This window comes from Ipomoea triloba, chromosome 9, assembly GCF_003576645.1.
Source record: "Ipomoea triloba cultivar NCNSP0323 chromosome 9, ASM357664v1".
NCBI classification, from domain to species: domain Eukaryota; kingdom Viridiplantae; phylum Streptophyta; class Magnoliopsida; order Solanales; family Convolvulaceae; genus Ipomoea; species Ipomoea triloba.
The window spans coordinates 25,546,266-25,571,904 of record NC_044924.1 but is presented as its reverse complement, the minus strand read 5'-3'; the positions used below and the strand labels follow the sequence as shown (position 1 = coordinate 25,571,904).

Sequence of the window (25,639 nt, the reverse complement as noted above, 5' to 3'; positions counted from 1 at the left end):
CGTAAAAGCACAACAATTGTTATACTATAGACTAAGGTTCACCTTATATTGTACGTAGTAAATCCTAATTTAAAAATTATATGTGTTAATATATAATATGCTTCCAAGCACATAACATATTAAAATTATAAACACATCAATTAGCATATTATTTGTCTTCAATTTATTTACAAACACATAATATGTTAAATGCAGACACAATTCACAATGCAATGTGAACCCTGATCCATAGTATAATTTTCCAGAGTGCAATCCTTGTGGCTTCTAGTTACAACACTAATGTATGCATGAATGTATGATATGATTGTGTATATAAAGTGACCCAAAATTTCTCCCCACCAAGAATGGCTTATTACATGAAAATAAAAACAAAAACAAAAAATGTCCCCAGTAATCTATAGATGTATGAAATTAGATCTCTCCTAAATGGTTTCAGAAGCCAAACTAATCTGCTCTCCAACTGTTGATAGATTCATTTTCACCACTTCTTTGAGAATGCTCTCAAGTGTTGTCGTCATTTTCACATTGTTCCAGTAATTCTCTATAAGAAGGATCATAAGCAACAACTATGCGCAAATACTTGGCAGCTTCAGCTTTCCGGCCCACATTGTATAAAGCACTGAAAATCACGATACCACACTATCAGTTCAGTTGTTACGTCTTGGGATCCACTTAACAAAATTAGTTGCTTTCTACACATTAGGAACCCAGTTTCCACTTATAGATTTAACAAGTAATTACTACTTTTTCAAAGACCAGGCCATCGAGGTGATTTGGAGGAAAGTCATGAATCAAAGAAAATATAAGACCGCGTATCAAAATGCTCTTCAGTAGTTAATCTAATTATACCTTGAGAACAATATCAAAGCCTCATAGTAATGCGCTTTTGTCTTTGGATCCTCGGGCTCCTTCATCACAGCTACTCGCTCTAGGTGCACAATACCCTCGTCATACTTCCCCTACCCAAAGAAAGAATAAGTCAGAAAAACAAACCCAGCTGGTAATTCAAGAGGTTCTTGTGTAGTTCATTGTGATGATAGGTGTTACTGTGTTAGAATCTAAGATTCTCAATTGAGCTAATGCACAGGTCAAACCACACTAAAAGATTTAATCCAATCAATTAGCTAGTCTGAACTTGAACGCCGGATGAACACAAAGTGGACCAACTAGGCTCTAATACCATGTTAGAATCTAAGATTGGGCCAAGGTCAGTAAACTGAGGGCACATGAGCCAAACCACACTAAAAGACTGAATCCAGTTAATTAGCTAGTCTAACCCATGGCCTTACAAACTCATATGATTCTCTCTTATTTTTTCAATGTGGGACTCTAACCATTAGGAAATTATACTACAACTCTAAACTCAATGCTCTAAAACAATGTAAATGAAGCATGAAAACCTTCCAGCATATATTCTTGACCAGAACATGGTATTCCCCATGTCTCTCTAATGGGACAGTAACAAAATTAGCAGATATTTCAATAGCCAGTTCGTACTTTTAACCCAATGATAGAATGACTCTAGAAGCATCATTACCTGCCGTATACAAGCTACACCAGCCCATGCTGATGATAGAATCAAATTATCAACATCCTCAACTTCTGTTGGATGCCCATTTAGGAGTAGCTGAATACAATTCAAAGAAAAATTCGCAATTAAGTTCAATTAGCAGCAGTAACTGAACAGTAATATTGCCCAACTATTAAAGATAAGCCTAAACAGAAGACATTCAATTCCAAACCTTGGAAATACAACACTCGAAGTTTTTGGTAGCTTCTGATAAGAAACCATTTTGCAATTGTGTCTGCCCCAAAAGAATAAGAGCTCTTGCATGATCAGGATCCTTGTCGAGAGCAAGTCTGGATTTTATGGTCGCAAATGGATTAAAACCACCAAAATGTGGAATCAAATAACAAAATAAAAGTCAACTAATCTTTGAAGTAGAAGTTACCGCAGTAGTCTAAGAGCTATATCTTTCTGGCCTTTAGCTAAGAATTTGATAGAAACCTGCAGAACTTTCCAATCATAAAATGATAAAAATATCAATAAAATTTGACAGAGCATGACAGAGAAGAGGCTAGTTACATTAACAAGTTCTTTGGCTGACAGATTTTGGGCTGCTATCTTCCGCGACTCTCTTGAAGTATTTATTTCCACTTCCTCAGAGCTGTCTAACTCTTTCTGTTTTGCAACGAATCCAGAAATATCCCTATCAGGTAGCTCCAATTTCTTGCGAATGACTGGATGCTTTAAAGAAATTTGCTGTTCATCACAATGCAAATAATTATTAAAAAGAATTATAAAAATAATTATTAAAAAAAAAAAAAAAAAAAAAAAAAAAAAGTTCAGTTATAACTAAGTTTCGTAATTTCACAAGTTTCATGCCCAGATAAAGAAGGTTAGTGATAAGTTATAACTAAGTTTCGCAATAGTCGAGGGACCATTTCAGTAATAAAAATGAGTTATTTGCGTCTTTAGTAAATGACAAAAGGCATCTTTACTACTCGAGACGCGTATAGCATAGAAGCGAAAAATGTCAACATTGCAAAAAAAAAAAAAAGTTCAGTTATAACTAAGTTTCGTAATTTTGTTCAGTTATAACTAAGTGAAAAGATTTATAAAAATAATTATTAAAAAAAAAAAAAGTTCAGTTATAACTAAGTTTCGAAATTTCACAAGTTTCATGCCCAGATAAAGGAGGTTAGTGATAAGCTGACAGAAAGCATAAAATTTTGTTGAATTTCATGATATGGATTTTGCATATAACATATCAAATTATCAACAAGTCCATGAATATACGGATGAGGAAAAAATCGCAGTGCAATAAAACATTTTGCCAATTCTTTTGAACTTTTAAGCAGCACTTCTCTCCATATGATCTAGAGATACCTGAAGGAGACTTAATGAACTATTGGAAAGCCAATACACTAAACTCCCCTGCAATGAGAAAGCAAGTGTAAGTACACTTAAAATGGGTAAATATTAAAAAGAAAACATAACTTCCCGTGAGACTGTGAGACACAACGTGAATACGCACAGTTTACTACGCAAATGCACACAGTCTAGACAGTGTGCACTTAGCCCAACATGACTTACATGAGTGCACATAGTTTAGTGTGTGTGCATTCGTAAAGTAGACTGCATTCACGTTGTCTCACAGTCTCATGGGAAGATGTTGTCTCATTATATAATAGGCAAATATAAGCCTTCATTAAAGCCAACTGGCAAACATTACAGAGGATTCAAATGCGTCTACGCCATTTGTAAAAGAATGTCTTGGAATCTTGAATGTTGTTATTTTACTGTTACTTCAATCCACACACATTAGATGTTGATTCTACATTCACTATAAATATCAACTATCCAAGCAAACTAGAAGTTGATACTACAATACATTTATCCAGTGAACAAATGTATCCAGATCACTAGAATTGCAACACCATCTAGGAAAAGGAGCCAGTTTCCATGTATTTCTCTATACAACAAACTGTAAGTGAATGTAAAGAATTCAATTTTTTGAAGACGGATTGAAATAAATTTCTAAGTAAAGAAAAACAAGCATGTTCACAAGCCCATCTCTGCACACTCAGTTTGTTTACTAAACATATTTCAAAATAACAAACATAAATGAGTTTTAGCCCCAGCTATTAAACAAGTACACTAGTCACCAGTTTACTCAAACATCTAAAAATTCCAAAGTAACACTATAGTAAGAATGCCCCATCTTACATTGACGGATCAGGTATTTATAATGGAAAGCTATTTCTAATAGGAATATGATACTAGCAGCCTTAGAGAGCCCTATTCCTGTTATGTACACAGCTGGCTTCAGATTGACCAGACCAGTTCCTTTGTTATCCCTAAAAGAATGGATCAAGGGAAGCCCAAGTACACACCAAGCAAGTGCTCTCCTTGTAGCTGAGCACCCCATACCACACAGCATGATCTTATTCCTTCCTTTTGTTGCTAAGAGCACAGACAGGCACCATAGGTTGAGTGATCTAGTTCAATTGAGCATACATAGGTGATGGACCCAGAGTATAGGGTACCAGCATGCCTCCCAAGTTTTTGGCAGAATTATTACAATATTATGTAGTTCCCCTTTCCCATAGAGTCTCATAGCAAAAACCATTAACCCCTTAGCTTAGATGTGGTGTCAATGGGAGCCATGTCAATTGTCAATGATCCCAACAAGAAGCTCATTGACGATCAACAGGCCCAATGACCACAGCAGCCATCACTCATGCTTGCATTGTGAACACTCCAACATGCCTTGCTAGGTTCACAAAAATGGACAGTGCAGCCTACCTTCAACTCACAAGGTAGTCAGCATTAACCATTTCACTTGGTTAAGTGTTTGGGATGAGGTTCTAACAAGAAGGTATCAATAGTTTTCTAATGCATGGACTCGAAGCTTTCAAGAGTTTAGCTAACCTTTGAATATCCATCCACAATAATAATACACAAGGAACAGAGCTCTTTACCTTTCAACTACCAACCACACAAGGCTAGGGGTTACCTTATAAAAAGGTGTTGCACATTCCCTATGCTAAGGTGTTGGTACTAAGTGTTGGGAGAAACTTTGGCACAAGGTAACAAGCATGGCTCAAGTAGTCGAGTGACTAACCAAGATGGTGCGAGTTGAGTAATACATGCAATGATGAGGTAGTGTTGAGCATGCGAAGCACATAACATGATTGTTTCAAGACATGCGGTGGTGGTACCTACTACCTAGGAGGTTGAATGGTTGGTTGACGAAGTTTATCTTCGGCCAAGCAATTGTAAGATGTGCATGCCATGCTCAAGCAATTATGGATGATTATGAGGGATAAACTTGACTTCAACCTTGACTGAGGCAATTCCAAAGGTTGACAGGTTTGGATTTTTCGGTGGCATAATTATGCTTAGTCACTTGTTTCCCTGGGAGTTGGGTTGTAATTGCTTATGTAAGTATAGGCATTAGGGAACGTGCCAACACTTGCACCCACACAAGCTAGACCAATGCCCCACAACTGCAACAAGGTAACATCATGTTCCCAAGTAGCATGTGCCAAAGAATCCTTTTCCATTGCACAAGGTCTACTCCACTCTGGGACTCTCCAATTCTTCTTTTGCCTCACTTCTTGGTATGATAGTCAACGATTTTTAACACTTCTTTTCTAAAACTATAATTAGACCACTAGAAACACCCACTCACTTCTTGTCTAGAAGCATCCAACTTCTTTTGATTGAATTTATAGTGAGTTCACCAGCCTGGTTAGCACAATGCAATGGTTGATGCATTCAGCTGAAAGGCTACGGAAGAATGCATTGGTGCCATGACCCTAGAGTACAGACCTATATGGTTTATAATATTCAAGACAATCCATAAATAACCCTCAATATCTGAAGTTGTGAAAGGAGTAAAGAGACATGATGGATTTGAACCAAGAAATTTGGAAGATTTTGATATTATAAAGTAAAACACAAACGGAAGAAAGGGAATTCAAAGAATATCCCACCAGCAAGAATAAATTCTTGCCCATAGCTACTTAGAGCTAATTGTTCCAATTCCACTAGATGTCCTCTCTTCTAAGAGATGGTCCCTATTTATAATCTATTACCATTATGTAAAATAAGGAAGGAGCATCAAGTATTGATTACATAATCAGTTAATTTCTATTTTCTAAGGCAAGAAATAGTCTTGTAGCACAATAGGAGATGAAGTAAACAAATCAGGGGAGACATGATGCATAGTCCAAAGTAGGAGACCTTGGGAATTGGGAGATTGAAGTTGAATCCTTCTATTTGGAAGAAAGTTTAGCAAGACTATGCACCAAGGCCTAGTTTTGAGATATAATGGTCTGTTTGAGGTTGTGAGTAAGGTAGGCAAGTGACATATTGATAGAAGCAACCTAAGTGGTTAAAGTTCATCTTACTTTCCATGTCAATTTTCTCAAAATTTTCAACCAAAATGAGTTGAATACTTGAATTAGTTGAATATAGCAAGTGAAGCAAGCTCTTCTCGTGGTGCGGAAACAGTTTGAGAAGGTCGTGGAGAAAATTTTAGACTATCAAATTAAGGGCAAATGGAAGAAAAGTCATAGAATAAAGTACCTAGTGCAGTGGAAAGGTGATTCCTTGATTGATTCTACCTAGAGTGAAACATGACCATGTGACAGTTTGAGGAAAAGATTGACAAGGGCCAGCAAAGAAGAGATGGCCATTGTCACCTCTAACAAGGAGATCAAACTCTCTAATCTTGCTGAACAAATTTAGTACTGATTGAATTATTAAAGCCTTCAATCATTTTCATTATCAACCATTTGCATTATGTGGGAGCTTCTTAGGTTTGAGAAAAACATATTGCTACTAAAAAAAGAGAAGTGTAGACAATTAGAGATGAGAGACTGTTTAGATACCTGGGGCAAATTGAATGAAATGAACAATATTGGTAGGGTCAAAATTTCCAGATATAGCTTGTAGTACTGTGTCAAAGTAGTCATTTGTCAGCATGTCATCAAATCATTGTCATAATAAAGAATGATAGATATATCTTGAGTTTTCTATGCATAGTGAAATCTCTAGAATTGAATTTGTGTACAGTTTTCTTGGGTAACATTTAAAATTTACATAAATAAGTAAATAACTGAAATGTAGTAGATTGTTATTGACTTATTGATCATTATACTGGAATAAAATCACTAGAGCTAAGGATACCACCTCCCCTCCCCACCATTCAAAAAAATATCACTAGAGTTGCACAACTTGCATGTGTAGCTAGAGGATGCATTATGCATGCATATAAACAAACAATTTTGTATGCTGACCTTGGCTAATGAAGCAAAAGTGCCCTCCGTCCTAGTGAACATCTTCTGAAAGGAAACCTGAAGAAATGTTGACTGAATTAGCAGATAAACCAAAACAAGCAAACAAGCAATATTACATACATACATATATATATATACACACACACAGACACAAACACACACACATATATATATACAGGAGACAGACCAAATAAAAACTGGTGCTCAAGTGCAAACATGCACTGCAGAACACTACAAAGTGCATCCACTGATACATAAAAGTGCACTCAAACTACGGCTCTAAAAGTGCACCAAGCGGAACTACAAAGCGCACTCAATTATATGCAAAAGTACACTTAAACAGTTGCACTTTTACAGTGCATTTTTGAGTTTTGCTCAGTGCACTCAAAGTTTGTAATAATAACCAAATTGACACCGCATGTTTTCACTTGCTTGAAAGCCGTTGATTTTCCCATATCAATGACTAAGATGAGTTCTCGGTAGGGGTGTAAATGAAACAAGCTACTCGAGCTTTATTCGATAAATATTTCGATCCGGTTACTGTCGAACGAGCTTGAACTCAAGTAGTTCAAGTAGCAAGTCAAGATAAATTTGAGCTCCTTAATAGTTAATACTCGGCTCAAGCAACTCACATGACTAATTGAGCTTTTTTATTTTCTATATATTTTATACTACGTACCTATTATAAATATAATATTACAAATTTAACTAATTTATATGTATATCTATGTGTATATGACTATGTTATAAAATGGCTATAATAAAAATGTAATAGCCAGTTTGTTGTTATTGTTATTATTATATTAGAAAATAGAAAAATAAAAATAAAAACTTTAGTTAGCATATTCGAGCTAAAAGCTCAGATAGCTCGAACTCGAGTCCAATCGTGCTCAACCACAAAAAATTAAAGCTTAGTCAAGCTCGAGCCAAGTTTGAGCTCCGATTTTTCATATTGAGCTGAGTTTCAAGTTTTGACTATTCGGGCTCGGGTCAACTCAATTACACCCCTAGTTCTCACTTTTCTACTTGGCTCTAATTCTCAAATGAGTGTGCATGTGTGTGTGTGTGTGTATTAGAGATCACACGAGAACAAACCTCTCCATGAGTCCATGAGAACCAATCTAATCTGGTGCATTAAAAGATAGATCTATGGATGAGATTAATTAGAGGAATTAAAAACGCGCATTTCATATGGAGCATTATGATGTGTACATATTAAGCATGTCCCTATGTTGCACACAACACATGCTTAATATGCACACAAAATAATGCTCCATATGCACACGCACGTTTTTAATTCTCCCAATTAATCTCATCCATAGATCTATTTTTTAATGCACCAGATTAGATTGGTTCTCATAGGAACATCACCCTATATATATATATATATATATATTACATCTAGCACACCCATTTTATAATAACTTTCCTAGGTTATTTCAACTTTGAAAATGTATCTAACCCCCACTATACTCCTAGGAAAAGGTTATTCAAAAAATAAATCTCATCCCTCTATCCCTAAAAAATTCTCATCATTACTACATTGGGATGACGCAAAAAATAGTCCAGTTTGATAAATAAACAATATTTAAAACTTCATTGCCCAAATAACCCTACCTTTATGAGAACAATAGGAAAACAAATTTACAGGCATTTATTAATTATTATTATGGGCAAAAATGAAAATATAATATGTAAAGAATACATTAAATATACTCTCCTAAGTTTGTGTAATCAGTCAAAGAGGACAATAGTTTTGGGATGAAATACTTATCTACCCATCACATCCTAGAATCAGTTTCTAAAATATTGTTTTGGACATTGAGTAGGATAAGCTGCTAAAAAGAAATACCTGAACATTAACAAAATGCAGGCCAGCAATCAATAAGGGAAATATGGGGCCTAAGGTACCATTTGGGACTTCTGTCAAATTCTGAAACCATAGTGTTCCTCCCTGTACACATAAATATGTGAAAATTTATTAAATTAAACAATAAATTTATTTAAAACAAAAAATCATTACCAAACCAAAAGCTCAAAATGTCAGCTAATATCCTAAACCAAAATAAAGAGCACTCGAGAACATCGAACCAAAAGTAACCTAAAAATCAACTCTCGTAATCTCATATCAAAACATTAGTCCATAATCTTGGAAAAAGACCAAGTACCAATCCTACCCAGGCGAACATACAGTTGTCACTTTGCCAATTGTTAGGAGGCCGCCACAAAGCAATTTGGAAGCTCCAACTTCAAGTAATGTATTTGTGGAAGAAAGCTAAAACTTAAATGTACATAAATGCTTGGCCAAATTATCTCATGCCTTTCATTTGTGGTTTTTCAAGTTTGGCAAGCTACAATCCCTTAAAATTACAAGCAAACTAGAGTTTCCCTTTCACAAAATTACAAGCAAACTAGAGTTCTGACAGAATCTGATAGGGTGTCAAAATTCTAATCAGGGTAGGTCCTTCCATTCCAATAGATCTAGAAGGACTTCTCTATAACAAGTATTTTCTGTTAGATCCAAGAACCAAGATTCTTCAATATCAGTTTGAAATAGAAAGCTTCAGAATTCTGGAAAACTACAGGAGTAATCTAATAGGAAACTGATTAAGGATGCAAATTAGATGATTTTAGGAAGCTAAAATCAAGGAATTAATACCTTGATTAAGTAATTATCTCTGATTTATATTTTTATAGACCATAAATAACACCTCTTAGAAAGGAATATGCAGAAAATTATTAGTAGTAATCAGCTTTAGCTGAGGGCAGCCTAGCAGGATATATTCTTGCTAAGCAGTACAATTTGTATCTCCTATATTGTCTTTTCTCCCACTCGACCTTTTAATTTATTTATTTTTAATAAATTTAGGGTTGTTTTGCTCAAGACGATGTAGTTTTGAGCGAAACAACCCTAAATCGGGGAGTAGCCAAAAAACGAAGATCAAGGTAGTTCCACCGAGTCAAAAATCAAACAAGTCAAAAAAATGTGAAAAACCTTCAAATCACAGCCTTCAACGACCACCGCAGTTCCTCAGAGTCAGTTGACCGCCGCAAGCTCACAACGACGAAAGACCCAAGCTCTTCAGTTGTCCTTCATCGCCTAGGAGATCGGAGCCACCAGTTGCCACTAGCTTTAGCCTGTTCACGCTTCTCCTTTGCTGTTTGCCGGTTGCTATCAAAGATCACCAAACTAAGCTAATCACTTTTGGCTTTTCATCTTTTCATTTTTGATAGCAAAGACCAAAGACACAAGGGAGATGACAGTGGAGACTAGGAGACCATAGGTTTAGGGATTAGAGTTGAGTCTCACTCAATTAAAGCCAAATATATAAGGCAAAAATAAAATTATTTTTTGCTTGTCCTATGCGCTCTAAGACATAGAGCACCCATATGTCACCCAATGAGCACTTAGCGCCTTCTATAATAGCACTTAGCGCCTTCTATAATAGCAACCCTTGATTAAGTGAGATTAGTGGATGATTTTACAAATGAGTTTCAAGCACAAGCAACACAAATTCTTGACCTAGCACTGCATATTCAATTGGGACTATACCTCATTTGCTAAACGAAGAAATTCATGTGTGTCTCCGTTGGAATAACGTGTTGGATTTGTGATTAGTCATGAAAGTCGCTTGAGCAATAGAAAGAGAATTGGATTGTGTACATAACAATGGCTGATGGAGCATTTAGAAAGTGGACCACAACTTAGGAATTGGAGTGTGTACTACAATGGTTGATGGAGCATTTAGAAGATATCCTAGGATAGGAATTTGTTGGACCCCTAGGCTTGTAAGCCAAGCACATGTGGATAGCTTTAATCCCACCAACATCATGATCTCCCACCCCAAACAAGAAGCTACCCACTACAAGTTTCACGATATGGGTAAAAGTGCCACAACTTTTCAACCTCAAACAACCACCCACTAATCTACAGTTAAGCCACCAGTACTCACACTAGGAGTATCTACACTTGCACGCTAAAGGTCTTTGCTTGAGATGTAAACAATTGCATAACCTGATGCACAAGTATCCAAACAAGTCTTTAAGGAAAGTGCGGCAGAAGATGAGGACAAAGTTGGAGGCACTAGAGGCAACTGAAAACTTCCTCTAGCCTTGTGGACAAGGCTAATATTCTAGGGGCGGCAACGGGCAATGATAGGGAAATAATCCAAGAATCCAAATCACATAATTTTGGGGAGCTAAAATCAAGGTATTAAACACTAATTGATTATCCTTGATCAAGTAATTGCCTTTTTAACTTTTTTTTATAGACTATAAATAATACCTTCTCTTAGAAGGGAAGAATGCCAAAAATTATTAGCTATAATCGGCTTTGGCTGAATACAAATCTGTTGCTCAAAGGGTAGCATGTAAAGTTCCAAGAAAACTTCACCACATAAAATATAGCTTCTACAATAAAGATGGAACAATTAAGAATATAGAATGCAACAAGCAAAAAGCAATTGAATATAAACAACAATCCTATTTAATAGATCTACTTTAGAAATGTATCAAACATAAGTGCCTCACCCAATCAAACCCATCATGATGATCAAGTGACATTCTCCTTATAGTTGTAAGCCACAAGAGGAAGCAAGGCACCTGAAAAATAACAGAAGACCAAAAACATGATGACTATAAAGTGGGCATGCAATTGCAATGCCAAAGGTTACAACCCTTCAATCAAAAAAAATTAAGTGGGCATGCAATTGCAATGCCAAAGGTTTGACGTAATTGCAATTTTCAATTAAGTCCTTAACAACCTCACTGAGAAATACTATACAAGTAGTCAAATAAGTCTAGCAAATTGACTACATTTAATTAGATAAAAACAGTTAGAGCCTGTTAATAAACTAAATACAGTAGCTGAAACTCTCTTGTTTCCTTCATTTCAGTGTGTGTTCATACATACATTGGTACACATATATATACTAAGGAGAAATCAGACAAGGGGCCTGAAAATCTGCCCATTATTCCTAATAATACTCCACTACTCCACTACACAGCTAATACTACATTATCTAGCTAATATTATAATGCTCCACTGCTGATAATGCTCCAGATAATGCTCCATTATGTCTCAACACTCCCCCTCAAGCTGGAGCATAGATATCAATCATGCCCAGCTTGTTACATATATATTCAATCCTGTCCCTGTTGAGTCCTTTGGTGAACAAATCAGCTAGTTGATCGCCACTACGAACATGAGCCATAGAAAGTAATCCTTGTTGAACTTTTTCACGCACAAAATGACAATCCACCTCAATATGTTTGGTCCGTTCATGAAACACCGGATTATTTGAAATGTGTATAGCTACTTGGTTATCACACCATAGACGTATGGGTTTGATTACCTCCACACCAATCTCCTTCAAAATATTGTGTACCCAAATTATCTCACATGTCACGTGAGCCATCACCCTATATTCAGATTCTGCACTGGACCGAGCCACAACAGTTTGTTTCTTGCTCTTCCAGGAGACCAAATTACCTCCTACAAACACACAATATCATGTCGTTGATCTCCTGTCATTCAAAGAACCTGCCCAATCTGCATCAGAAAAAGCCTCAACACTCTTGTGTCCATGATCAGCATATAGAATACCTTTCCCGGGCGCATTCTTGAGATATTTTACAATTCGAACTGCTGCCTCCCAATGAGTTTGGGTTGGTGCTTGCATGAATTGACTTACCACACTTACTGGAAAAGCAATATCTGGGCGCGTAATGGTGAGATAGTTCAATTTCCCCACCAACCTTCTATATCTCTCAGGAGAATCAAGGGTTTCTCCCTCACCATCTGCAAGTCTAACACCTTGTTCCATAGGTGTCTCACATGGTTTTGATCCTATCAATCCAGTATCTTTAAGCAAATCCAGCACATACTTCCTTTGGGACAGAAATATTCCTTTTCGAGAACGAGCAACTTCAATCCCTAGAAAATACTTCAACACTCCCAAATCTTTCGTGTGAAACTTTTCCTTGAGGAAAGATTTAAGAGCTTCAATTCCTCCTGCATCACTACCTGTGATCACTATATCATCAACATAAATAACCAAGAGAATGCACCCAACATTAGTATGCTTAAAAAAAACAGTGTGATCACACATACTCCTTTGCATGCCAAACTCAGAAATCACATTACTAAACCTCCCAAACCAAGCTCGTGGAGATTGTTTCAAGCCATATAGAGATTTCTTCAATTTACAAACCTTCCCAGACTCCCCCTGAGCAACAAACCCAGGAGGTTGCTCCATGTAAACTTCCTCAACCAAATCACCATGCAAAAAGGCATTTTTGACATCTAACTGATACAGGGGCCAATGATTAGAGGCAGCTAAGGAAATAAAGATGCGAATAGAAGCTAGCTTAGCTACAGGAGAGAAAGTTTCTGTATAATCAACACCATACGTCTGTGCATACCCCTTTGCTACTAGACGTGCTTTAAGTCTAGCCACCGACCCATCAGGGTTCATTTTCACAACATAAACCCACTTGCAACCAATTGCAGTCTTACCAGCTGGGAGGGGTACCAAATCCCAAGTCTGATTTTCCTCAAGAGCAGCCATCTCCTCCTCCATTGCATGTCTCCACCCATCATGAGCTATAGCTTGACTCAAAGTGTTTGGAACTGACACAGAATCTAAACGTGATACAAATGTGCGGGATGACATTGGCAAATGATTATAAGACACAAAAGAGGAAATAGGGTGTTGACAACTACGTTTACCTTTACGAAGGGCAATGGGAAGACTCTGATCATTTGACGAAGATTCTGGTGAGGAAGAAGTAGTCTCTTGTGGTTCGAGCGATGCCACTTCAGTTCTCGGCCGTCGAGTATAAACATGTGTGACAAGGGGCCTAGAAACAGACTCGGTTGGTATGGTAATCGTGTATGTAAGGAAGTCATTTTCTAGATTAGACTCACATTCATATGACCCAACACCCCTAGAAAACACCATGTTTTCAAAGAAAGTAACATCAGTTGACACTACATACCGCCCTAAGTCAGGTGAATAACATCTATATCCCTTTTGAGTACGTGAGTACCCCAGGAATATACACTTAAGTGATTTCGGATCAAGTTTCCCAACCTGAGGACGAACATCCTGGACAAAACAAGTACACCCAAATATTTTTGGAGGGAGATGAAAAAGGGGTTCTGTCGGATATACAAGAGAATAAGGGATTTGACCTTGAAGGACAGACGAAGGCATCCGATTGATAAGAAAACATGCAGTATGAACCGCATCAGACCAAAAAACCTTAGACACTCTCATTTGAAATAAAATAGCCCGAGCTACTTCTAACAAGTGACGATTCTTTCTTGTTAATAAACTAAATACAGAAGCTGAAACTCTCTTGTTTCCTTCATTTCAGTGTGTGTTCATACATACATTGGTACACATATATATACTAAGGAGAAATCAGACAAGGGGCCTGAAAATCTGCCCATTATTCCTAATAATACTCCACTACTCCACTACACAGCTAATACTACATTATCTAGCTAATATTATAATGCTCCACTGCTGATAATGCTCCAGATAATGCTCCATTATGTCTCAACAGAGCCTATGATATGAACCAAACTTAAACAACAAATGGGGAAACCTATTTCTTTTGCCTTTTCTCCAAAATCCTCAAAATGAAAATAACCTTGATAGATCTTTTGGATAGTATCAAGCTTTTATAGTTTTCTAGATCCCTTTTTTTAGCTTATTTGGTATATGGATTTTACTCCCCTTGGTAACCTTTAATAAGATGTTTACTTTGCAAAAACTATATAACAAGGCACACAAACAGTACATGGTTGGTTGAATACAATAATATATGGACAACTGGTAAAGTATTATATCTATTCAATGTTGTTAAAATTAGCTTCACTAGTCGCCTAGGAGCCATTAGACCATTGGGAAGACTGGAATTTTAGCCTTTTATGCGATCAACCAAGTAGGTGACCAATATTTTTTTTATTTTGTTTGTTTCATTTAAATGTGTTAATGTGCTATGATTGGAATATTATGTGTTTTAAGTATTATGTGATATTGCCTATTGGAAATTTATATTTTATGAGAGAAATACATGCTACAAGTCTAATAAAATAAACTAGGAGCCAAATGTATATAATATATATATATTAAAAAAAAAAAAATATAGAATTGGGCACCTACTAGGAGAATCCTAAACACTAGGTGCCTAGCGATTTTTACAACAATGTATCTACTTCAAAAAGAAGTAGAGATATGAGAAACCATAAACTAGGGAACCTGGAAAAGTCTTTTTCTCTTTTCTTAATTTTGTATATCACCAAGGTACATTAGAATGTTGAACTCAAGAGAAAAGCAAAAATATAAATATCATCCAATGAAAATAAGTGCCAAAAATCATCTTGTGCCACCTTCAAAACATCTCAACTACAATTCATCATATAATCAACCCTCTTGCCGTCATTGTTATTGTCTTTTCATTGCTTTCTATTTCACTTCATGGTTTTTAAAGAATTTTAATCAAACTTTTGAACATAATTTAAAATCTCTTTTATTAATTCTCCTTAAATTGTTTTGCCCCCATTTCTCATCTGGTAGTCATCCAAAATTAATATCATTATGATCAAAAAATTCTGAAAAATAACAGATTTACAACTACAGAATTTTTAGTCAACAGTGAATACTTTTTATATTTTTTCTTTCTTATTTCATCTTCATTTTGAATACATATAATGCATGTTATATACCTAGAATTTTTCACAAGAGATTTAGGTAGACAAATACATGGCAATCACAAGAAGCTAATCTATAAACCCATAAATACATTGAAATAGCAGCCATGAAAGCAAATGTGTTACTTCTAATTAGTTTTCACATCAATTGCTCAGTTTCACAGTTCAAGTAAATGCATACGAATGACAAGATCACTACTCTGTCACCATAGAGAAAAACATTAATATAAAGCAAAGGTAAAAGAAAATATGAAAATAAGCTAACAGAATACCTGGACAGCGAATGATGCAATGAACCATAAAAGCGAAGGACCACCTGCTGCACTTTTCTCTCTCCTGAAGTGTTGAAATTGATCTTTGAATGTCCTTCCTGACATAGGTGGTGGAAAAGGAGGAGGCACTTGAACAATGTAGAAAAACAAATAAGGTGAATGCCTTGGTTGTTTCAATTTTTAACCAGAATATTGAGATAACACTTAAGTAAAGTGAATAAGTCACAAAGCACAAAAGGAACAATTAATATTCGACTTGCAAGTTTTTTTTTTACCAAAGTATGCCTTCTAAGATAATAAACAATGAACATACATCATAATTGAGAAACAAAGCCTCACACTTGGGAAGTAGCTCTCCAATCCTCTTCAACTTGTGAAGTTGCAACACTACAAATGGAAATAGTGCAAGCCTCATTGCCAATGTTCCAGAAGCAATAACAGCCCACCTATGAGATCAAAAATCCATGCCACTCATGCAATATCATAGTGCTTAAAAATAAATACAAGACTAGATAGAAAAAGCTAGAAGTCTAGAACACTTCCCAAAAGTCCAAAGCATTCCAATCAAGTTTCGGGTAGTAATGAAAGGGACAGATCAGAATCATAGTTCAAAGAGTTCTTATCTGAGAATAATAATCAAAATTTATTAACTAAAGCAAATTGACAAAAAAAAAATTCATTTTGAGGCTCACCATGGGAACCCCGTGAGGTCGTGGTAGCCATCTAGCAACGAAATCAAAACGCGAACTGGAAGAATAGGTTCTTCAACACTCCCACCACCAACTACATCGCAGCCAAGAAATAGGTCAGCCGGCGTAGCAGACTGACTCGCCGTAAAGTCGTTGTCTTGACATGGAACGCCTTCAATGGAGGCAGATTCACGGGTTGAGAAAGAACGGGAGATGGAACAAACACAGAAAGGCACTAGAAATTGTTGAGCGCTAGCAGGCGAAGACAACACAGATCGCGACGGTGACAATGGGAGGATAAAATGGTGCTGCTGCTGCCGCCGCCAGTGATCGGAATCGTATGATTGTGCAAAGGAGTACGAAGAATAGTAGCAGGCTGACAAGGATGGAGAGCGACGGAGCAGTTTCCGTTGTAAGAAGTTCCGCATTGTCAATTTCGGCAAAAAGTTAAAATCTTCTACTAAGTACTATCCGGCACGAATTGGATTCCCAGCATTTATCTATATATATATATAAATAAAAGCAAAAGAAATCAGACAAAAACAGCTGTTCATTTTGCACGCCGCCGTCGCCCGTCGGTGTAGCGCCGCCGTCGCCCGTCGGTGAGAGTGAGGTCGCAGGTTGAGCCGTTGAGGTCGCAGGTTGAGCCGTTGAGGTCGCAGAGACGCAGCCACAGGAGCCACGAGTGAAACGCTAATAGGAGGAGCTCAAGCTAATTAGGGGTTTTAATTTTAAACTAGTAACTAGTAATAATTGCACGCACAAAAAAGTAAATGATGAACTAGTATTACAATCGTGCGATACACGGCCATTAACCAATGTCTAAGGGCAAAATTAAACTAGTAATAATTGCCGTGCACAAATAAATAAATATAGTCTAATATAGAAAAGAATAAATGATAAACTAGTATTGTTCCCGTGCGGCCATTAATAAATAGTTAGTTTAAACATATTTAACTCTTTAAATATAAAATGACATTAAAAAGAAATTGTTTTATTATGCAATAAAAAATACAATTACAAATTATTAAAAATTTCTTTGTACACCACATTTGGAGTACAGTTTAAGAAGTCTCTGCTTTCATCACAAATTAAAATTTTTAGCCCATCAGGATTACTAATTTGCGAAACTGCCACATATAACTGTCCATGGTTAAAAACAGGTTTCTATAATAATAACCCACCTGTGACAAAGTTTGTCTTTGGCTTTTGTTTATTGTTATTGCATAAGACAACATAATAGGAAATTGCTTTCTTTGAAATTTAAAATGAAGTTTTGGATCTGAAGGAGTCAATGTCAGCCGCGGTATCAAGACATTTGTCCCTGCCTGATTTCCACATAATATCTTGACTTCAATGACATGGTTCCTTAATTTGGAGACAATCAATCGTGTTCCATTACAAAGACCCATTGAATGGTCAATATTCCTCAAAAGCATTATTGGAGATGCAACCTTTAATGATATGGAATGGTTTGGTACACCAGAACACCTCAAACTGTTTAAAAATTCAGTAGTGTGGACTTCAGCTAAGATATTAGCATTGGTATCAGCCTTGCAAACAGAATCACGACCTAAATAGGTCTTCGATGAAACTTGATTCATATTGTTCATGTATTCATTCACGTGATCCACAACATCTAATGTTGGTGCCAATATTGCTCGACTCTTGAGTTATTTAGGATCTATGTTACCAGTCACGTATGAAGGAAAGGTGTGCTCAACAATCTCTTTGATAGGATCTCCTTGGCTTTGCAATACAAACTGCAAAGGAATAATTATATTGCATTCCCCATCACTGTTATCACCAAGTTTGCCATCACCTAAATTAGTAATCCACTTGGCAAAATTTTCTAATTTCTCAACTTCTTCTTTAGCTGTAATACTACGCAATCTGAGATTTTTGATTAAATGCAAGACTTCACAATTATTCCACAGATATGAAGAATTTATACTTGCTTGTACAATGTCTTGTCTTGTGCCTTTGGGAATAACTGGAAGAATTTGTCTGAAATCACCCCTTAGGACAACAGTTTTACCACCAAAAGTCTTTGTTGAGCTTGTATTATTAGAGAATCTCAATATGTCTCTCATTGTTCTATCTAATGCTTCAAAACAATGCTTATGCATCATAGGGGCTTCATCCCAAATGATGAGCTTTGCTTTAACAATGAGTTCAGCTAATGGATTACCTTGCTTGATGTTGCATGTTGAGTCTTCATTTATAGAGATTGGTATTGCAAACCTTGAGTGGACAGTCCTAGCACCGGGTAGCAATAACAAATCTATACCACTCGATGCAACATTTAGAACAATCTCTCCTCTTGACCTTAAAGCAGCTGACATTACTTTCCATAAAAAGGTTTTCCCGGTACTACCATATCCATAGACAAAAATAAGCCACGTTTATTGTTATCCACATCTAACATAACTTTATTGTAGATAACTAACTGCTCCTTAGTTAGTTTTCCAACCAAAACGTCATGTTCTCCTTTTAAGGCTTGCTGATCATATGCTAGTTCTTCATACACCAACCGATTTCCAAAAAAAAAAGAATTAGTAATTCCATCTGGTATAGACTTTGATGGATAATCTCCTAATGACTTGTTGCAACCATGCAATAATTTTTCAATTTCTAGCAAAGTATAGTTTTTCTTTTGTGTATCTATCAGAACTAAATCTACATGAAGATTAAAAGTAATGCAATTAGCAAGAATCTTGGTACTAATTTTGAAAGAAACAAATTGAAATATATACGTACCTGGAATTCCTATACATTTCCTTGCATGATATTCAACATCCTCTACCAGATGTATCCAAACAGCGTCCCATACCATTTCTGACTTTGACATTGCATTTGACGTCAACAAAGTTACAAATAGTTCCCTTAAAGAATATATAGTTGACCATAGTGATGCCTCATAAATTGCGTCCACATATTCTTTATCATCCTCAATCAATCCTCTTGCATAACATGCATCTCTAAATGAGGTATAGTGTACTCCATCAACCAATTTGATATCTTCAAAACTTTTCAGGCCCCTAACCAAGTTTAGTAAACACCTCAGATAAAATAGTTCACCACAATTTGGCGGAACATAGAAAATCCTGCCAATTGTAAAATTTCTTTGCCTAGGATGCCATTCTCTTTTGTCTTTCTTCCAAACAAATTTTCTTGGCATTTCTGAATAAGTTAAACACTTGGCATCCTCGTACTTCATATTTGCTTCAAACCATGCGATGAACATACTTTGGGACACAATGGGACGATTAACAACATCGTCAACATTATCACCATCATCAAATATAATGGATTGCTCATTAGGAAGATGGAAACTCAAGGGTCTGTTTACTAACAAAAAATTTTCCAAAATTTCCAGAAAATTTTCCAAATTTTGGAAACAAGAACGTGTTTACTAATGTTATTTCATATTTTCAAAATAGAGAATAATTCTCCATTTAATAGGAAATCTAAAACACACTCAAAATATGTTTTCTGTTTGAAAACACACGGGTGAACAATGAAATTAAAGGCATCGATTCCTGGCCTCAGCTTTTATTCCCTTTCTTCCTCGCTTTTCTTCTTCACTCTATCACTGTCTCTCTGTTTCACGGCCACCAATCCACCATCTCACAGCTTCAAGCCTTCAATTCCCCTCAAACTCCCATTAATCACTCATCCTTCAGAACTTTATACCAGACTCGGCGATGACGAGACTAGGGCTAAGTGGGCAACGGTAGTCCGTACTCGGCGACGACGAGAGGTAATCCTTACTCGACGACTCTCTCATCTTCATCTACAGCGTATCCTTCAACTCCTTCACAACTCAGGCATGGGCATCCAATAGCTCTATACCAGACGCGGTGACACTCACAACTCAGTCTCGCTCCGGTCCGATTCTGTGTACCGTCGATGAGTTCATTCCAGGGTAAGGCATCTTGATATCAAAGAATAATATTTCAATATATTTTATTTATGTTTTTGGATCCCTTACAGGATAGGTTTGGAGCCCTTACAGAACAAATCTAAAGAATTTTAGGTGTATATTTTTTTATGCAATTAATGTAAATTCTGTTCAAATAGTTTAGCTTCATCTCAACGAATACCATTTCATTATATTTTATTTTTGATGTGCAATTTTATTTGGAAATATTTGGAGCCCTTACATTTGACAGTGTGAACATTGTAGCAATTTAGTTCAGTGATTCCTTGTGCAATTATTCCTAAAGAAGTAAACTGTTGGTCCCGAATGAGCAAGCTATAAAGTCTAGAAGGGGGGGTTGAATAGACTTTATCAAATTTTCGATTCTAACTCAAAGTGAGCTGAAAAGAATTAAGGAAATAAATTTCCTTGCAGCGGAAGTCTCAAGCTTGCGTAAAAATATGATTGTAGCGTTTTGTAAATTGTGTGCTCGTGTGAATAAGAGTTATGGGGTTAGTTGCACAATAATAATAATAATAGTAAAGTAAAGTGCAAGAGAGGAATTTAAGTGGTTCGGCCAACGCAGCCTACATCCACTGTTCTCCTTTCACTCCAAGGAGCAAATCCACTATGTATTATCACCAATACAAAGTCTGGACAGAAGCAACCCGCTTCTTCCCTTCTTGGCAATCCTTGAGATAGAAAACAGCCGCACCGTCTTTCTATCCTTCACTGCCTGACAATCCTTGAGATAGCGAATGGCCGCACCGTCCACCTATCCTTCACTGCCTACTCAAAACTTCCCTTCGAAAGTTGGTGTTGTTGTGTTTGTGCTGGACTAGCAAAAGAATCAAAGTGATTCTTTTATCTTTTAAGCTTAGAATATGCACACTGGATTTTTTATGTCTCGAAGCTGAGCTTTTCCTCTCTTTTCTGTATGTGCATTCACTGTCTCGTATTCCCCACGGTATTTTCTCTTCTTGTATTCACTCTTGGTATCCTTGTATTCAACCTTGGTATTCTTTTCTTCTAAGCCTTGGGGTTTTATATTTGGGAAGAAATATTCCCGTTGCTAATTTGACCGTTTGGCAGCAGTCCAAATCTGCCAAACAACCCACATTAATTTTTGTCTCCTTCACGTGCTTAGTGGAGTTGATAAAATATTTCCTTGTTCAAGTCTCCATACTTTACCCGTTGAAGCTCCACCTTAATTTGTATCCCATGTGCTAGCTTGATCTAAAATCCCACTTGAATCTTCCATAAAATATTCCACTCCCATAATTCCCGTATGGTGTCTTGCATGTTGATAAGAAACTTTGTCTTCATGCTTGATTTAATATTCTTTCCACTATCTTGAGCCCATCTTTCTTGAATAAAATATTCATGCCCATTCTCCATCTTTAGCTTTCTCCTGATCACTTTGAATTTTATTTGAACTCTTTCAAATAAAATATTGTCACCCATATTACCTTTTCCCATGTGACATCTTCCAAGTGTATAATTAATTCCTTAGTTGAATCTTGAACTAGCTTGAAGGATTTCTTCATACCTCTCGCAACTTCTTCTTCCAAAAGTCTTCTTGCTAGAATAATACTCATTGAACCAATTTCATCTGAGTATTTTTCGTGAGTACTGTAGCCATAGTACTATTCGCGTCACTGTAGTAATAGTACTATTCACCTCTCGAGTACTGTAGCAATTTCACTGTAGCATCGAGTTTTCATCTCTTGTGATCTCTCGAACCTCTCGATCGATCTCTCGAACTCTCGAATTCACTGTAGCAATAGTACTGTAGCATCTCTCGAAAATTTGATGTCTCGCAGCCATTTTGATCCACCTCTCACGAGTCTTTTGGCTTTCCAATTCACCTCTCGTGAGTTATATCCTTCTTCTATGACATCCAAACTCCTTTCCCATCCACCTCTCGTGGATTTTTATGTTCTTCTTTGGCCTCAAAACTCCATTCAAAAACGTCTCCTGCGGATGGTACTGTAGCACCTCTCGAATTACTGTAGCAGCGCGAACTTGATGTCTTGCAACCATTTTAATCTACCTCTCACGAGTACTTTGGCTTTCCAATCCACCTCTCGTGGATCATATCCTTATTCTATGACATCCAAACTCCTTTTCCATCCTCCTCTCATGGATTATTGTCTTCTTCTTCGGCCTCAAAACTTCGTTCAAAAGTGCCTCATGCGAATGGTACTGTAGCACCTCTCGAAGTCACTGTAGCAGTTTACTGAACTTGATGTTTCTTCATTTTCTTCTTTTGGAGACTAATAATTACAAATAAATTCTAACACATTTTTGGTATCATCAAAACCTAATAACAAATATTCCCAACATAAACAACCCCTGAAATTCACAAACAGTTCTTAAAGAATGAGTTTTCAGAAAAAAGATAGCTTAAGGTGATATGAGTACATATACTAAAACATATATCTATGTTGATGAATTAACAATAAGGAACACACATACGATGAGTCTTGTTAGCAAGCCAAGTTCTTCATTGAGTCAATGCAATATGTTTGGTGCTTATATTGTCTCCTTCAATTTCTTGAGCCCTTCATCTTGTTCTGTATAAAAAGAAACACCAGGCAACTTAAACACATATCAAAAGTTATACCAAACTTTTCTTTACTTCTTCTTGTAGGCTAGTTGAATGTTAAGTGTATGTCCTCTTCTCTCCACAATATACAATGATCAAGGCTTCAATATTCCTCTTGATCAATAGTGTTTTATTGAGCTTGAACCATGTGATTGGGTCTAGATGATCTTCATACCTTAATAGGATATTATGGCCTTTAGAATCACATCACTAGTAGTTGCCTTTAGGATATTATGCATTATCTATTGTAGACATTACTTTTTTTTTTAGTACTATATTGCAGACCTACTTATTATGCATTGTCATTTCTCACTTCCAATCAAGCCATTGTGCTTTGTCTAGGATGCTCTGTGCTATTGTTGATTATTGGCAATTAAATGTGCAGCGCAGCTTATGCATTTGTTATAGATTAAGCTATATCATGTCAGGCATAAGGGACATGTGATCCATTTTGGGGTTTCTTTTTTCTGCTTTTAGCAAGTATACCCTGCTAACCATGTTTGCCTTTTTGATTAGTATTACTAATTAAAAAAATAATCTTAAGCTGGATATTATGCAATTGACCTACTGTTAATGCTAAATAATTTTATCATTCAAACCTACATTGGAATTCTTTTTAGTTTCCTTGGTTATTATGTTTTCAGTTTTCATGGTAGTGTGATCAAAGTCCCAACCAAGATGAAAACCTTTGACAGGCTCATAATTATTGCTCCATATTATTATTCTTGCCACTTTTGAATATTTGATCAATGAATATTTTCTGGGCATTCACTTGATATGTGTACTACAGTTTGCAATTCAGTATATGTGTAGGAAATAGCAAATACATGCTGATTTACTATTATAACTTACATTTGTTGCTATTGTAATTCTACACTTAATGAAAATGTACAACACTTTGTTATTAGTATATGTATTTGTTTAAAAGGGCTGCAATATATTAATGATTGCATATTTACTTAGATAAATAACTTGGAAGAAACAAAATGGTGGAAGCACCAGTGGAGTTGGAAATGATACCATACAATTAGATATAACATCAAATGCTATAAGTGCGTGTTACATGTAGTATCTGTCCATATAGTTTCTCAAAGTCAACATTGCCCCCACTGAGGCTCGAACCCATGACCTCCCACTTAAGAGAATCACTTCATGCCGCTTGACCACAAGGCCTTTGGCGATAATGTACTCAATTTTATTTGTAATGTTTTGTAATAACATTTTGCCATGAAATAACATAGTTTTAATTAATTGCTAATCATTTTATTTATTTTAATATTTTGTGTGTTTATAATATAGTACATAATTAACTAAGTGGAAAATGAATTTCGAAAACCAGGTAAACAAGTTTTCAAAACTGAAAAATTGAAAACAGAAAACAATTTTATGTTGGTAAACAGGCCCCAAACGTTCCACTGATGAATTCTTAAATTGTATATCAAATGCAAATATCCTCCAAGCAACTTCGCATGGTGAGATAAAACTATAATCGTAGTACATATTGATTTCATCTATCACCTTTCCAATGGATTCTTCAACGGTGTTGTTGTAGAACTCAGCAGTTACACGATCATTACCCTTGTTGACGTACTTGAATTAGTACTTGATTGATCTTGACTGATTACACCATTCAACATTAATATGAGCCATGTACTTCAACAATAAATACCTGGTTTGTGGAACAAATAATCTACTGTCTAGATCGATGTCATTCTTCTTTATCGTACGACCATTATCACGCCTACAATAAATTGGATAATCATCGATGTCCAACATTGAATTATGCACATATTTATTTGGAAAGAATTTAGAACACCGTCCATTTAACATGCAAGGTGAATTCTTCCTAGCTGAACCACAGCAACCATGCATCATGAATTCTTCCACGGCTTTGTAATACTCTGGATTATATAACTCATTTGGAATCTCAGCAAATATCCACATGTCTATATCTTTTGGTGTATTAGGTGAATCATGTTTTGCCAAGAATACCAGAATGTGCGCATGTGGTAACCTTTTTTTTTAGAATTCAATTGTATAGATCACAAAAAAAATAAATTTAATTAGGGTTCTAAAAGAATGTTAATTATAATAGTATAATTGAATTTTGAGATTATTTACCAGCTGAAACGACCCCGAAAATATTATTTTTCCGAATCTCTGTAATAAGAGCGTTTAGCTTCATTTTGAAAACCGTCCGGCATATAATATATGGCCTATCTTCAGCCTTTACTCTATGTGCTTGTAGAAACCTTTCTATCTCAGGCCATTTCGGATTACATGTGAAAGTAATAAAAAGGCTTGGATAACCCATAGCTTTGCAAATGACCATTGCATTTTCCAGTAAAACTCTATGGCAAGATTATCCTCCTTCCTTGAGTAGTAGGATCTACTTCTCCATTTGTTAGACCATCAGTTAGACACTTATAAGATTCACACCTTAAAGTTTTTTGGTGTGTCCTAATGTAGAGTAAACGTCCAAACTCTATCATAGTATAAGCATCAACAATAAATTGTTGTAACAACCTTCTTGCATACAATAATGTGGATGTCTCATACAACCTATCTTGCGAACAGAAAGAGAAATATTCCCTTGGAGTTACACGGTTTCTTGCT

The 25,639-nt window shown here is 36.2% G+C and overlaps 2 protein-coding genes across 2 annotated transcripts; both read right to left on the bottom strand.

The window, feature by feature from the left end:
• Positions 1 to 201: 201 nt before the first annotated feature.
• On the bottom strand, positions 202 to 17,174 carry LOC116029964 (ALBINO3-like protein 2, chloroplastic). Its single transcript, XM_031272020.1, has 14 exons — positions 16,497 to 17,174; positions 16,144 to 16,250; positions 15,805 to 15,932; positions 11,341 to 11,412; positions 8,663 to 8,764; positions 6,811 to 6,867; positions 6,403 to 6,468; positions 2,891 to 2,938; positions 2,087 to 2,263; positions 1,953 to 2,008; positions 1,743 to 1,860; positions 1,538 to 1,627; positions 850 to 959; positions 202 to 619 (listed from the first exon to the last, which is right to left on the bottom strand). The coding sequence occupies exons 1-14, from the start codon at positions 16,919 to 16,921 to the stop codon at positions 502 to 504; spliced, it is 1,674 nt and encodes a 557-aa protein (XP_031127880.1). The 5' UTR covers positions 16,922 to 17,174; the 3' UTR covers positions 202 to 501.
• Positions 17,175 to 18,837: 1,663 nt separating this feature from the next.
• Positions 18,838 to 24,967, bottom strand: LOC116029818. The gene is made up of 3 exons (XM_031271859.1): positions 24,693 to 24,967; positions 19,254 to 19,837; positions 18,838 to 19,172 (listed from the first exon to the last, which is right to left on the bottom strand). Exons 1-3 carry the CDS (start codon positions 24,965 to 24,967, stop codon positions 18,838 to 18,840), a joined length of 1,194 nt encoding a protein of 397 aa, XP_031127719.1.
• Positions 24,968 to 25,639: the final 672 nt, after the last annotated feature.